Here is a 12,608-nt window from a genome sequence, read left to right as displayed (position 1 = left end):
CCATACGTCCGGATTTTCCCAGACATGTCCGGCTTTTGGGGGCTCAAATCCCCGTCCGGGGGGAAATCCCCAAAAGCCGGGCATGTCCGGGAAAATCGGGAGGGCTGGGTGGTGCTCGGCCGGGGCCGGCGGTGCGGGGCCGGTGCGGGGCCGGGGGCATGGTGCCGGGCCGGGAACTAGGGGCGCAGTGCCGGGCGCGGGGCCGGACGGGGAGCCGGGGGCGCGGTGCCGGGCCGGGGGCCGGGCTGGGAGCCGGTCAGCCGGGCCCGCGGGGAGCCGGGCCCGCGGAGAGCCGGGCCGGCGGGGAGCAGGTCAGCCGGGCCCGCGGGGAGCCGGGCCCGCGGGGAGCCGGGCCGGCGGGGAGCAGGTCAGCCGGGCCCGCGGGGAGCCGGGCCGGCGGGGAGCCCGGGGGTGCGCTGGGCCGCCGGGGGCCGGCAGTGCTGGGCGGGCTGGGGGTGGTCGGCCGGGGCCGGCACCCCAGGGCCCGAGCCGACTCCCCCCCCCCACCCCCCTTACCTGCTTCAGGCTTCCCGCGAATCAAATGTTCGCGGGAAGCAGGGGAGGGGGCGGAGACTTTTGGGAGGGGGCGGGGTTGGGGCGGGGGTATGGGCGGGGCTGGGGCGGGGCCGGGGGCCGTGGAGTGTCCTCCATTTGGAGGCACAGAATATGGTAACCCTAGGGAATATGCTTGTTTAAAGTTGTGCAATCCTCCCTTCTAACGTCTTTGGCAGCTGCCTGCTTTGTCCACTGCTTGCAGGAAGAGCAGCCCGTTGCAGCTAGCTGGTGGGGGCTTGGAACTAGGGTGCAGCCCCCCCCATCAGCTCCCTGCTCCCCTAAGTTCCCTGTGCTGCAGCTGCCCAGCAGGCTACCAATTGCTGGCAGTTCAGCTGTCCCTCCCCCCACTGCCATGTGCTGCTCCTGCCCTCTGCCTTGGAGCTGCTCCCCTCCTGTTTGCTGAGCAGTGGAGGGGGTGGGAGGTTAATGTCAGGGTGTCTCTCTCCGCCCTGCTCCTGCACCCCGCTTACCCCTTCTCCATATAGAGCAGGGAGTGGACATAGACAGAGAGAGCTTGGGGCAGCAGCTGCTTGTCCGAGACCAATACAGGTTCGAATGAGGATTCGAGTGGAAGAGGAAAATTGAGACAGAGGCAGAATGAAATTCAAAACAGGTGGCCATTTATTAATGGGGGATAAATCACAACTTGGGCTGGGGAGGAGCACCTTTACCAACTAACAGTACAACTTCAATTGAAATAGGAACAAGTAACCAACCAAAAATATCACCAGAGCAGTAATATAAAACAGTCTATATACACTTAACAACAAGGAATCAGATAATTTACAACCAGCTATTTACTGACAAAGCAGAACAAACATACAAAACTGAGTAAACTGAGTAACAATTCGTCCTCTATACGCTACACATGAGATTTGGTACCAAGTAGTAAAGAAAAAGGGCCTAACAAACAGAATATCTACAAAATTAATATGTACAGGCTACCCCTCTGATACTTGATACCACACTCCAGGCGCAGCTGACCGGCAGTACAGACACCAGGGACATGATGAGATGTAACTCGAGATGACACGACACGAGCCAGCTAAATCCGGAGGAGATCCTGGCTGAAAGGGTGATTAGGCCTTCCAGCTAACACGCGGACACTCCTGCTGATTTAGGCGAGGGACATAGTTTTGTTCGAAGACCCTTGCACGTGCTAGCATCTAATTGGTTCCCCGCTCCTACACCAACCAGGCTCCGAGCTGGTGCCCTCTACGTAAGCAGACACTGCACCCGGCACGCTAAGCTTATGCACATGGCACACTGGAATTGTAGCACACGGTACCAATGTGACCCACAATTGACCAGGCGGAAGGTTCAAGAATGGTCACATGGCCCCAATGTGTTGCACATGACACCAAGGCGCTGCACACGACACTGATGTGACCTTCTGACCGACAATTGGCCATCCAGACGCCATGACAGAGCATAGGGCTGCGACACTGCTGTCTCAACTTCCTGATCCACTTAAAAAGGCAATGCACTTAAGAGTGGGTCAGCTTACTTAAAGGGGCAGTGTGCATCTCTCTCTCTCCCACACACAAGGTGTGTGTCTGTCTCTGTCTGCTATGCTGTCTCCCTTCCCTCATGTTCGTGCTGCCTTGTGTGAGAGGCTACATTAACAACAATGTGTTAACCCTTGAGGGCTCAGCCAAGTTCTAGTTCATTATTTAGCAGTAAGGCATTTCCTGGAAAATATCCCACCCTCTTCCACCCTCTAACTTCACCACCCCAACCAAGCTTCACAATCATCATAGCTGTGAACAGTATTAAATTGTTTGTTTAAAACCTATACTGTGTGTATATGTATATAATATATAGTCTTTTGTCTGGTGAAAAAAATTTCCCTGGAACCTAACCCCCCCTATTTACATTAATTCTTATGGGGAAATTGGATTCGCTTAACATCGTTTTGCTTAAAGTCACATTTTTCAGGAACATAACTACAACGTTAAGTGAGGAGTTACTGTAACATGTATGAACAGACATCATTGTAAAATTGTAGACTTATGTTACACATTAGTTTGCCTTTTCTCCATGTAAAGCAGAAGAGAGTCGAAATCATCCACTTTTATTTTAATAGTCTGTAAATCCGTCTTTTTAAAAAGCACTAATCGCTCAAAATAGAGATTTTTTTTTTAGAAATAGTTTCTCACAACAGACTGATAGAATATATCTCATAATACCGGAGTGACAAGATAAATTGTTGATGTCTTAGAGCTGCATCAGTCAGTTTCCACAAACAATAATTTTCTGGTTTTCTTCACTTGATAGAACTCATTGATCTAACCTTGTTATGACCTGAAAACAATCTCCTCAAGCAATTCATTTAAGAAGACTTTCCAGGAACTCAAAGGTCAATTGTTAAAAAAACACTTTTATCAGAATCGGATATGTTAAACACTGATCATGCAGCCTGAAATAAGCATTTCAGGGAATTGCCTCTCTGCGTGCTGACCTATTGATATAATAAGCACCGCAGTTCTTCTAGGCAGTCTTTTTAGACCTGGATTAATCAAAAAATATCACTGAGGAAAGCAGGCAGCTTTTAATGGAATCAGTTTTAATGGAATCAGATTTTTCAGCATACTACTTTTTAGCACAATTGATATATTTTACAATGTTGTGTCACTGCCTACAGTGGACTCTGTTCTTTCGCTTGCTCTGATCAGTGAAAATGAAGTAGTTACTGTGCATGGATAACAAGCTACTTTATGCTCATTTGATCAAAGTGGGTAGAAGAACACAACATTGGGATTAGTTAATTATGTAAAATGGCATAAATACCCTTGGGGGATAGTAGCCTAAATTCTGCTTGTTCTATTAACATGGCAGATTTTTTTAAAAAAAGCAGCATCAAGTTTAAATGAAGCTTTTTAAAACTAGTTAGAGTTTAATTAATAGACTCCTTTTGAAAAGTCTATTAGAACAAAATTGCACAATGGTAAGTCTTTAGTATGTACTGCTGAAATGGCAATGTTATAGAAAATCTGAAATTCATAGTGCACCTAGAAGTTAACTGAGAAATCTTCTATTTCCCCTGATCTTCATGATATTAATTCCATGGGCAAGTTTTAGTTACAAAACTTGTTAGACAGTAATTAATGTCATTGGCTCAAATATTTAGTTGATTCCAGGAGCTGCTTCTTTATTGATCCTGTTCATGAAAGTTTCTCCCAAGGGTATTGATCAAAAAGATTATATAGTTCACAGAAGGTCCCATCTAAATAGGTCATTACAGACATGTAGTCAGGCTTAAGTGAGTATAGACCATTGTTTTCTGAAAATTTTAGTATGGCAAAAAAGAACCCTTCTTGCTATATGTTTCCTGAGCTTGTGCTTACTGTCCATCACTGGAATTTACTCTCGATCTTGAAGAGCTACCTGAATTCAAGTATTATCAACTTTTTTTGTTGTTGCACTTTCTCTGGAGTTTCAATATGGTGTTAAAAATACTTGTGGCATTCAGTCTTCCCTTGGACTAACTGTGCTAACACCAGTGGAGTTGAGCGGGTGTTACCAAAGGTGGGAAACTTAAAAACATAACAAAAAACCTTCTTAGTGTAGTTAGGTCTTCAGAGAGTGATGAAAAGGTTACCTTGGGGCACAAAACGATCATACAATCATACTATATATTATATTGTCCCTCAACTTGCTTTTCTTTCAGGCATCGATTACTCTTTTTGCAAGAATGTTGACATTAGAAATGGAAAATTATTTTTATATGATTGCAAACAAAAATAAATGCTACAAAAAAAATCTGCAGATATTGGTTTGAATGTTTACTTTAATTCACTTCAGCTGCGTTTACTTCCTTTTCATGTTTCTTTAGTATGAACACTTGTGCAGTTCACCTTTCCTAGCATGAATGGTCACAGAAAATGATATTTTGGGCTCATAAACTCAAATGTCTCAGAAACCAAATTCCAAGAAACTTGATTGTAAAGTGTTATTTACTTGTTTTCATTCCCTAAATCAGTCAATTTCATGTCACTTTTATGTGACTAATGAAACTGATTAAAATTTTTCTATTTGGGATTTTGAATTTTGACCTAATTATAGAATAAGAGAAAAATCACCAAAAATAAAATAAATAAAAAAATGAATAAAATAAATAGGATTAAGTTGAATAAATTCAAGGAAACCTTTTTTTGTTTGCAGCATTCCATAAGCAGAAATAGGCAAACACTTGTCAAATATTTTTGTAACAAATTAACTGTTTACTCATGTTTAGTATAAAACAAGATCAAACTTATTTGCAACTGGGTCAAGTTACAATATATACATTGTGAGAGAGAGTCCTGTGGCACCTTATAGACTAACAGTGAATACCCACTTAATCAGACGCATGTGGTGGAGATTTCCAGAGGCAGATATAAATATGCAGGCAAGAATCAGTCTAGAGATAACGAGGTTAGTTCAGTCAGGGAGGATTAGGCCCTCTTCTAGAAGTTGAGGTGTGAACACCAAGGGAGGAGAAACTGCTTTTGTAGTTGGCTAGCCATTTGGTCTTTGTTTAATCCTGAGCTGATGGGGTCAAATTTGCAACTGAACTGAAGTTCAGCAGTTTCTCTTTGGAGTCTGGTCCTGAAGTTTTTTTGCTGCAGGATGGCTACCTTTAACTCTGCTATTGTGTGTCCAGGGAGGTTGAAATGTTCTCCTACAGATTTTTGTATATTGCCATTCCTAATATCTGACTTGTGTCCATTTATCCTTTTATGTAGGGATTGTCCAGTTTGGCCGATGTACATAGCAGAGGGGCATTGCTGGCGCATGATGGCATATATTACATTGGTGGACGTGCAGGTGAATGAACCGGTGAAGTTGTGGCTGATCTGGTTAGGTCCTGTGATGGTGTTGCTGGTGTCAATATGTGGGCAGAGTTGGCATCGAGGTTTGTTGCATGGATTGGTTCCTGAGTTAGAGTTACTATGGTGCGGTGTGTGGTTGCTGGTGAGAATATGCTTAAGGTTGGCAGGTTGTCTGTGGGCGAGGACTGGCTTGCCTCCCAAGGCCGATGAAAGCAAGGGATCGTTGTCCAGGATGGGTTGTAGATCACTGATGTTGCGTTGGAGAGGTTTTAGCTGAGGACTGTAGGTGATGTCCAGTGGAGTTCTGTTGGTTTCTTTCTTGGGCTTGTCTTGCAGCAGGAGGCTTCTGGGTACATGTCTGGCTCTGTTAATTTGTTTCCTTATTCCTCGTACGGGTATCGTAGTCTCTGCCAGCCTGATCCAGATAAAAGAGGGCTTCTCTGGTGCTGCCCAGGGTATAAATACCTGCCACTCTCTTGGTCAGCAGGCAGGTAGTGCTCTCTGCCCTCCCCCCAGCTCTTTCCTGCTCCCTGTAAACTTTCCCCCTGTACTATGACTGTAGGGTGGAATCCTTAAAAGGGCAACAGCCTTTTGCTTCTGGCCAGGATGCCATGTTGAGCTGTGGTGAGTGCATTGTCTTTAAGAAGATACCCTATCTCAGAGGATTGTGTCATCTTATGATGCAGTAACTGGGAAGTGCAATACTGAAAATATGTAAACATCTGGTTGCATCCTTGATTCAGCAAAGCACTTAAATATATGCTTAAGTCAGAGGGACTTAAGCCCTCACTTAAGAGCTTTTTGAATCAGGGCTGCAAGAAGCATGTGCCATGTCTATTGTACATTTTATGGCTTGGTGGTCAAAATTGAAAATATCAAATTTGAGCTGCAATGCCTCGCTTTTAGTCACATGACAGTACTTCTATTTCCTGACCAGTGAGCATAACTCTTACAATGAGATTTCCTGGAGGAATTTGCTTCCTGTGAGTGGGCATGTGAATGTCAAATAGGAATATTCATATGAGTAAAGTTGTGCACATGCTTAAGTGTTTGCAGGATCAGGGCATTAATTTGCTAATTTTGAAAAGTCTTAACTTTTACTGGCAGTGCCTGAGCTTAAGAATGGTACATGGAGCGTGTAGAGTGTAGAGATTTAAAAAAAACAACCCTAATTTGTAGTGGAACATAACCACAAGCCAAATGATATTGCCTTTCTTCACTTTGAATGTGAGCTCCTCAGATCAGGGATTTTGGTGCATATATGTCTCTATAATATAGTCTAGCATTAAAAATAATACATTCAACAGTAAGCATTCATATATTTCTCATATATAAACTCATTTCTCATTAGTGTTTATTTTTTAAAGTGTCCCACCATGATGCTCGCATGTCTTTGATAAGTAGTTGTGTATCTTATTACTGTAACTCCTATGCATCCTCCTAGTATCTTAAATGAACTTTGATGGTAAACTCTTCAGAGCAGGAACCTCACATTACTTATCTGTTCGTGGAGGCACCTAATAATAATAATAATAATAATAATAATAATAATAATAATAATAATAATAATAATAATAATAATTAATTAATTAATAATATGCTTGCTTCTGTTCCTGATGAAGCTATGGAATGGAATAAAATAATGCTATAGAATAATTAAATATAATTAATAATATGAAAAGGATATAATTCATGATATTAAATTTGATGGGTTCATCCCTAATTACATACTATCGTATTCCTCTTGCCATAATGGGAGTTTTGCCAATTACTTCCTTCATAAGCAGCAAGAGAAAACCCTTAAAGAGAGGGAGTCAGATTACAAAACTATAGCCTGATTATGAAAACCTTTATGGCTGAGTGTATTGACTATAATGGGATTATTCATGGTGGGAGGGGAATACACTACCATCTTCAGGACTGATTCCAAAGAAAATACAGTTGTTTTATTATTATTGTAAACACCGATACAGAAATAAAATTCAAAATGTTGACATGCAGAAAAGAACAAAAGGAGGCCGCAAATGAATGGCTGACATGCTTTTGGGATGTATTTGTCTCTCCATACCTGTCTAATTCTTATTCATGCTACCAAGAGTTACTTGTGCATAAACGTGCATTGAAAAGAGAGGAGACCACAAAGTAGGATTCGTCCTCGTTTGTTCCTGTGAAAGGGCACTTTGCTGTTTAGGGATAGCCGTATGCATGTATATAAAGTTAAGCACATGCTTACATGGTTTTCTGAATCAGGGCCTAAGAAGAGCTAGATTATTCAAGTTCTGTTTAATTTTAGTTGAAGGAGGCTAGCTCTGGGGACCTAAAACTAGAGGGGACTAGGGACATATCACTAGTTTAAAATAAGGTCTTTTTGTTTATACTATTTGCTGTTATGTATGTTTGAGCAGTTTTGGTTTCTTTCTCCACAGTGGAAGGGATGGATACATTTTATTCTATTTTTTACCACTGGTGTTCTGGATCTAACAGATCCATCTCAGTAAAAGTGTTTTTGCATTAACTAGCTCTCCAGTACCCAACTGAATACCAAGGAAATGTACAAAAGCCAGAAAAAATGGAGTATGCATCGAGTTACAAGTTGTCAGAATTTCAAGTAACTTCCTTTTACAATTCTACTTTCTTGTAGAAATACAAAGAATACGAGAAGGATGTTTCAATAGAAGAAATTGATGGCCTTCAGCTTGTGAAAAAGCTAGCAAAAAGTATGGAAGAAATGTTTCATAAAAAGTCTGAAGCTGTACGGGTAAGTAGCAGATCATTTTGATTTAATATTTTGTGCAGTTGTACAAAATGTGTCAGTAGCTTAGAATGTTGCATCCATGGTAATTGAAGGTGATGGTGTAAAAAGTAGAAGTGTTTTTAAGGTCCAGCTCTCAGAAGTAGATGAAAGTTGATTATACCATCAGTAAGATAAATTTGGCAGTGCATTTACCTATGATAATCATGTAAAAGCTTTGCATATGTGGCAAGCTTTGAAGTACCAGTTTATTACAAATATTCTTAATGTCATATTTGCTGATAAAATAATGGTATACATATATCTTTATATCAACAAAACCAAACCAAAGCAGAATTAATTGCAGTACCTTGTAGAACTATAAAAATAATATTTGAAGGGACCTGCCTAGTCTAATCTCCCTTGATTGAACAATCTGATTCCCCTTCCCCCCCATCTGTGGTAAATGTGTAACAAAGGATGGCAAGTGTGTCTACTGTACATCATTTTCTGCTTGTCTCATATTGCTGAAACTCCTTTCCACAGCAATGTTTATAAAGGGTGGAGTGGCAGTTTGTGTTTTCAGTCATATATGCTGATTTTAGTGACAAAAATAAATGTTTTTACCACTTTTGATTCCCGTTAGCTTTGCACATTCTGTTTCTTCTTGGGTATCATCAACAATTGTTCATTAACTTCCATTCGTTTATACATGTGCAAAATGCCACCCACCTGCATACATGGGTAGGGGAAATCGATGGGGCCGGTGGTGAAAGAGGGTCATTTCCAGAGGCAAGGGATGGAGACCCTCAGCAAGGGGCAAAAGGTAGCTGCTCCTCTGGGAGTCTGTGGCATTCATTGGCTGGCTGGGGGAGAGGGGTCCCGATTGGCCAGCCTTTCCCAGCTCCCAGGATTTAGCCCAGTGCACGGGCCATGTGGAACCTCTTTTGGCTCTGTTCCAGCAGGGTTACTCACCAGCTTGCAGCAGCAATTCTCGTCCTCCTCCCCAGGATGTAAAAGAAGATGGGTGAAAGTGAATAGACAGGTCACGAAGATATTCCTGGACATAGGGGGTTCAGTGATACAGCACAGGAACATCTGTTACAATTGGCCAGAAGTTTTCCAAGTTGATTGTGTACATTTGTTAAATGGAGGTGCTGACATGGGGTACACTCAGCGGTTCTCAAACTGTGGGTCAGGACCCCAAAGTGGGTCAGGGCCCCATTTTAATGGGGTTACCAGGGCTAGCGTGAGACTTGCTGGGGCCCAGGGCTGAAGCTGAAGCCTGAGGGCGGCGGGGCTCAAGTTCTGCCTTCCCGCCTGAGGTCATGTAGTAATTTTTGTTGTCAGAAGAGGGTCGTGGTGCAATGAGGTTTGAGAACGGTTATAAGGGTATGTATTGGGCAGGAATTGATACCAGGAGGTGTGCGATGTGGTTGTGTGTGTGTGTGTGTGTGGGGGGGTGACAAAGATAGTCACTGGTTCCCCCTGTAGTTAGTTTCCTGTGCAGTTAAGGGAGGTAAAAGAACTGGAATTTTGGTGATGGGCCTTGGACTCATGTGATAGGGTGAGACCTTATGGCCCTCTTGGGCTGAGGTCCTTGCCCTGCTGCACCCTCTGTCTCCTTCAGGGACAGAGGGTGCTAAGACTCAGAGAGAGCTGAGTCATGCGGGTAAGCTGAGGAGACTCTACCCCACATTACGGGTAAGGTGCCCAGCACTGGAACCAATTAAATGGCTAGTATAGGAGAGTATCGGTGGTGGGTGGGTAGCTCCCCTACCTTGTGATAGAGTTTAATACAAGTTGTGGCCTGCCACTAAATTCTATGCATTTTGTCCTCATTTTGCTGCTGTGTCCACATCAATGCACTGAAGGTCCTGCGGTTCCAGAAGTGTCACTGAAAGCAGCAGTTGAAGACACTGGAGTTTCATGGTGTGACTGAAGGCAAAATTTGACCTGTAGAACTGTTTTTTTTGTGCATGATCAGAAAAAGTAAAGAATTCTGCTAGACTTCCAGATTCAAGGTTGAGTTTTCTGGGTTGACTGTAAAATAAAATGTCTTTTAACCTATAAACTGAGCACACTTGACAGGGAGGCTCTGAGAGATAATATACATGATACCCCACAATGCTATTTTTACTGCCCCTTTTTAGAGCAGAACCTGCACTTGAATATCTTCTGCAGGGAGTTGCACAATATTGACTGTGAAGGGATCAGTTTCCTTATTTCCTAGCAGAAGGAGTACTGCTTTGAGATCAGGAAATGTGGAAAAAAGCATCAAGAGAGCTCCACTAAAGCATTTCAGTGCAGCACTGATATTTGTAGCTAACAGAGAGTCGCAAACTACAGGTAATGAAAGACTGTCTGTTTACAGGAATGGGGAATCAGTAGGAAAGAGCAGTTGGTGTCTCAGTTACAGCACTGCAGTGCATGCTCTCTAATTTGAATTTTTGTGGTGTTTAGAAATGTTTTATAGACATGATCTTGATATCTCCTTTTATAGACATAGTCTTGATATCCAAGAAATAATGTTTTATATGGACCATAATGCATTGCTCTGAGTAACAGTCTGCCAGAATTCTATGAAATTAAAGCATGAATACAGTATGGTGAGAAGAGGCTTTGGTGCAATAAGAGGTGGCTAGAACCCAGAGTTCCTGATACACATATGTTTTGTTCTCCTTAATCTTTAAGAAAAAAAAGTTTGCAAAACCAAATTTGGAAGGGTTTTTATTATTATTGAAAATCTGCTTAGCTCTGATTGCAAGATAATAGCTTTACTGGAAACGGTTACATAACATGTAGCCATCTTGGATATTTTGAGGTGACAGTTAGAGGGATGAATAAGATGCTTATTCCTGCTGAGGCTTAGTGAGTGAGTGCTATGTTTTTGAAGTTATAATAATACATTTATAATGTGAAGGATGGCAGTTTGCCAGTTGCACTTCTTGAAAAGCTCTGAAATCCTGTAGTACAATGCTAGTTCTACACAACTTGTATCTTGTGCAGCAAATCTACAGTTAGCTCATCTATGCATCCACTTGAGACAAAAAGCATGCTGCATTCAACTGATCCTGGAATAATGTTTTTTTAATGTAAATATTGCAGGATTCTGGTATTTATTTAGATTAATAAGAAACCGGTACAAGAAGAACCTATGCCAAAGATCAGTGCTCATTCCAAAACCTAAATTTCAAAATTGCAACCAAAACATTAACTTCTAGAGCTCAGACACTCATAATCCAGTAAGCCCCAATATAATGGAAACACTGCAGAATTCCCCCCATCCGACATAATTGGGGCATCCATCAACATGGTTCAAAATCCAAATGTTCATACAATGTTGCTGCTCTAATGGTACCACAATTTGATACAGTCCTAATTACTAATTGAATTAACTGCAAGTAGTCAGCTCTGCCAGAAATCTACATTTTGATTGAAATAGTATTTCAAGTGACTGGCACATAATAATTATTTCAAACAGCATATTTTCAGCATTTGGCAGAAATAGTGATCGGAGGCAGTCATCATTCAGAAAATCCTAGTAATGTAGACTGTTTAATCTGTGTGAAATAGGTCCTGATAAAACTTGAAAATACAGAAATAGAGTAATAAGTCCTTCAGATATATTTTAAACACATCAACTTGTTCTCAGCTACTAATCAATGTTGAACATTTTTCCTTCTTTTATATTCTGGCTTGATTTTATCTTTCTTTCTCATCACTTTTCATAGTGATTAGTTGATTCAGTGTGATTTTTATCATACTCATCACTACTTGAATTACTCTTCAGTATGCAATTATCCTATCACAGAAAGTCCTATTTTCATGCTGTCAGATGTGTAAAGTAAATGGGAAACTAAAAGTGCTAAATCTTTTGTCATCTACTTGGTGAGGTATGTTTTTCTAGGTAACTTTCTTTATTATGCTGAAAATTTACAAATAATTCTAGATCTAATTAACATTAATGTATGGTTGCTGTAGTTAAGGATGTTCTCATTAACTAATATATCCCGGATGATTAATGCAATAGTTGGTAGTTGGGTTAAGATTTAGTAATTTTGTTGTAAAAATTGTTATGCAATGCTTAAGTTGAAGTGAAACTAAGTGGGACTGATACAATGCTGCTCATTTTTAATTGTCTTTATAATTAGGGTGACCAGGTAGCAAGTGTAAAAAATAAGGACGGGGGTGGGGGGTAATAGGTTCCTATATAAGGAAAAGCCCCCCAAATCAGGACTGTCCCTATAAAATTAGGACATCTGGTCACCCTATTTATAATAGTGAAGAACATGTTCTAGTGCAGTGGTTCTCAGCCTTTCCAGACGGCTGTATCCCTTTCAGGAGTCTGATTTGTCTTGCATACCCCCAAGTTTCACTTCACTTAAAAGCTACTTGCTTACAAAATCAGACATCAAAATACAAAAGTGTCACAGCACACTATTACTGAAAAATGGCTTCCTTTCTCATTTTTACCGTATGATTATAAAATAAATCAATTGGAATAT

The 12,608-nt window shown here is 41.5% G+C and overlaps 1 protein-coding gene across 3 annotated transcripts in view; it reads left to right on the top strand.

The window, feature by feature from the left end:
• Positions 1-12,608, top strand: part of CACNA2D3 (calcium voltage-gated channel auxiliary subunit alpha2delta 3) — a 734,213-nt gene that overhangs the window by 163,101 nt on the left and 558,504 nt on the right. For all 3 annotated transcript variants that reach the window (XM_054035781.1, XM_054035782.1, XM_054035783.1), the window contains exon 3: positions 8,011-8,127. In XM_054035781.1, the coding sequence (XP_053891756.1) occupies positions 8,011-8,127 (117 nt within the window). The remainder of the gene's footprint in view (positions 1-8,010; positions 8,128-12,608) is intronic.

Source organism: Malaclemys terrapin, chromosome 7 (assembly GCF_027887155.1).
Source record: "Malaclemys terrapin pileata isolate rMalTer1 chromosome 7, rMalTer1.hap1, whole genome shotgun sequence".
NCBI classification, from domain to species: domain Eukaryota; kingdom Metazoa; phylum Chordata; order Testudines; family Emydidae; genus Malaclemys; species Malaclemys terrapin.
This window is presented reverse-complemented; position numbering and strand designations above follow the sequence as displayed.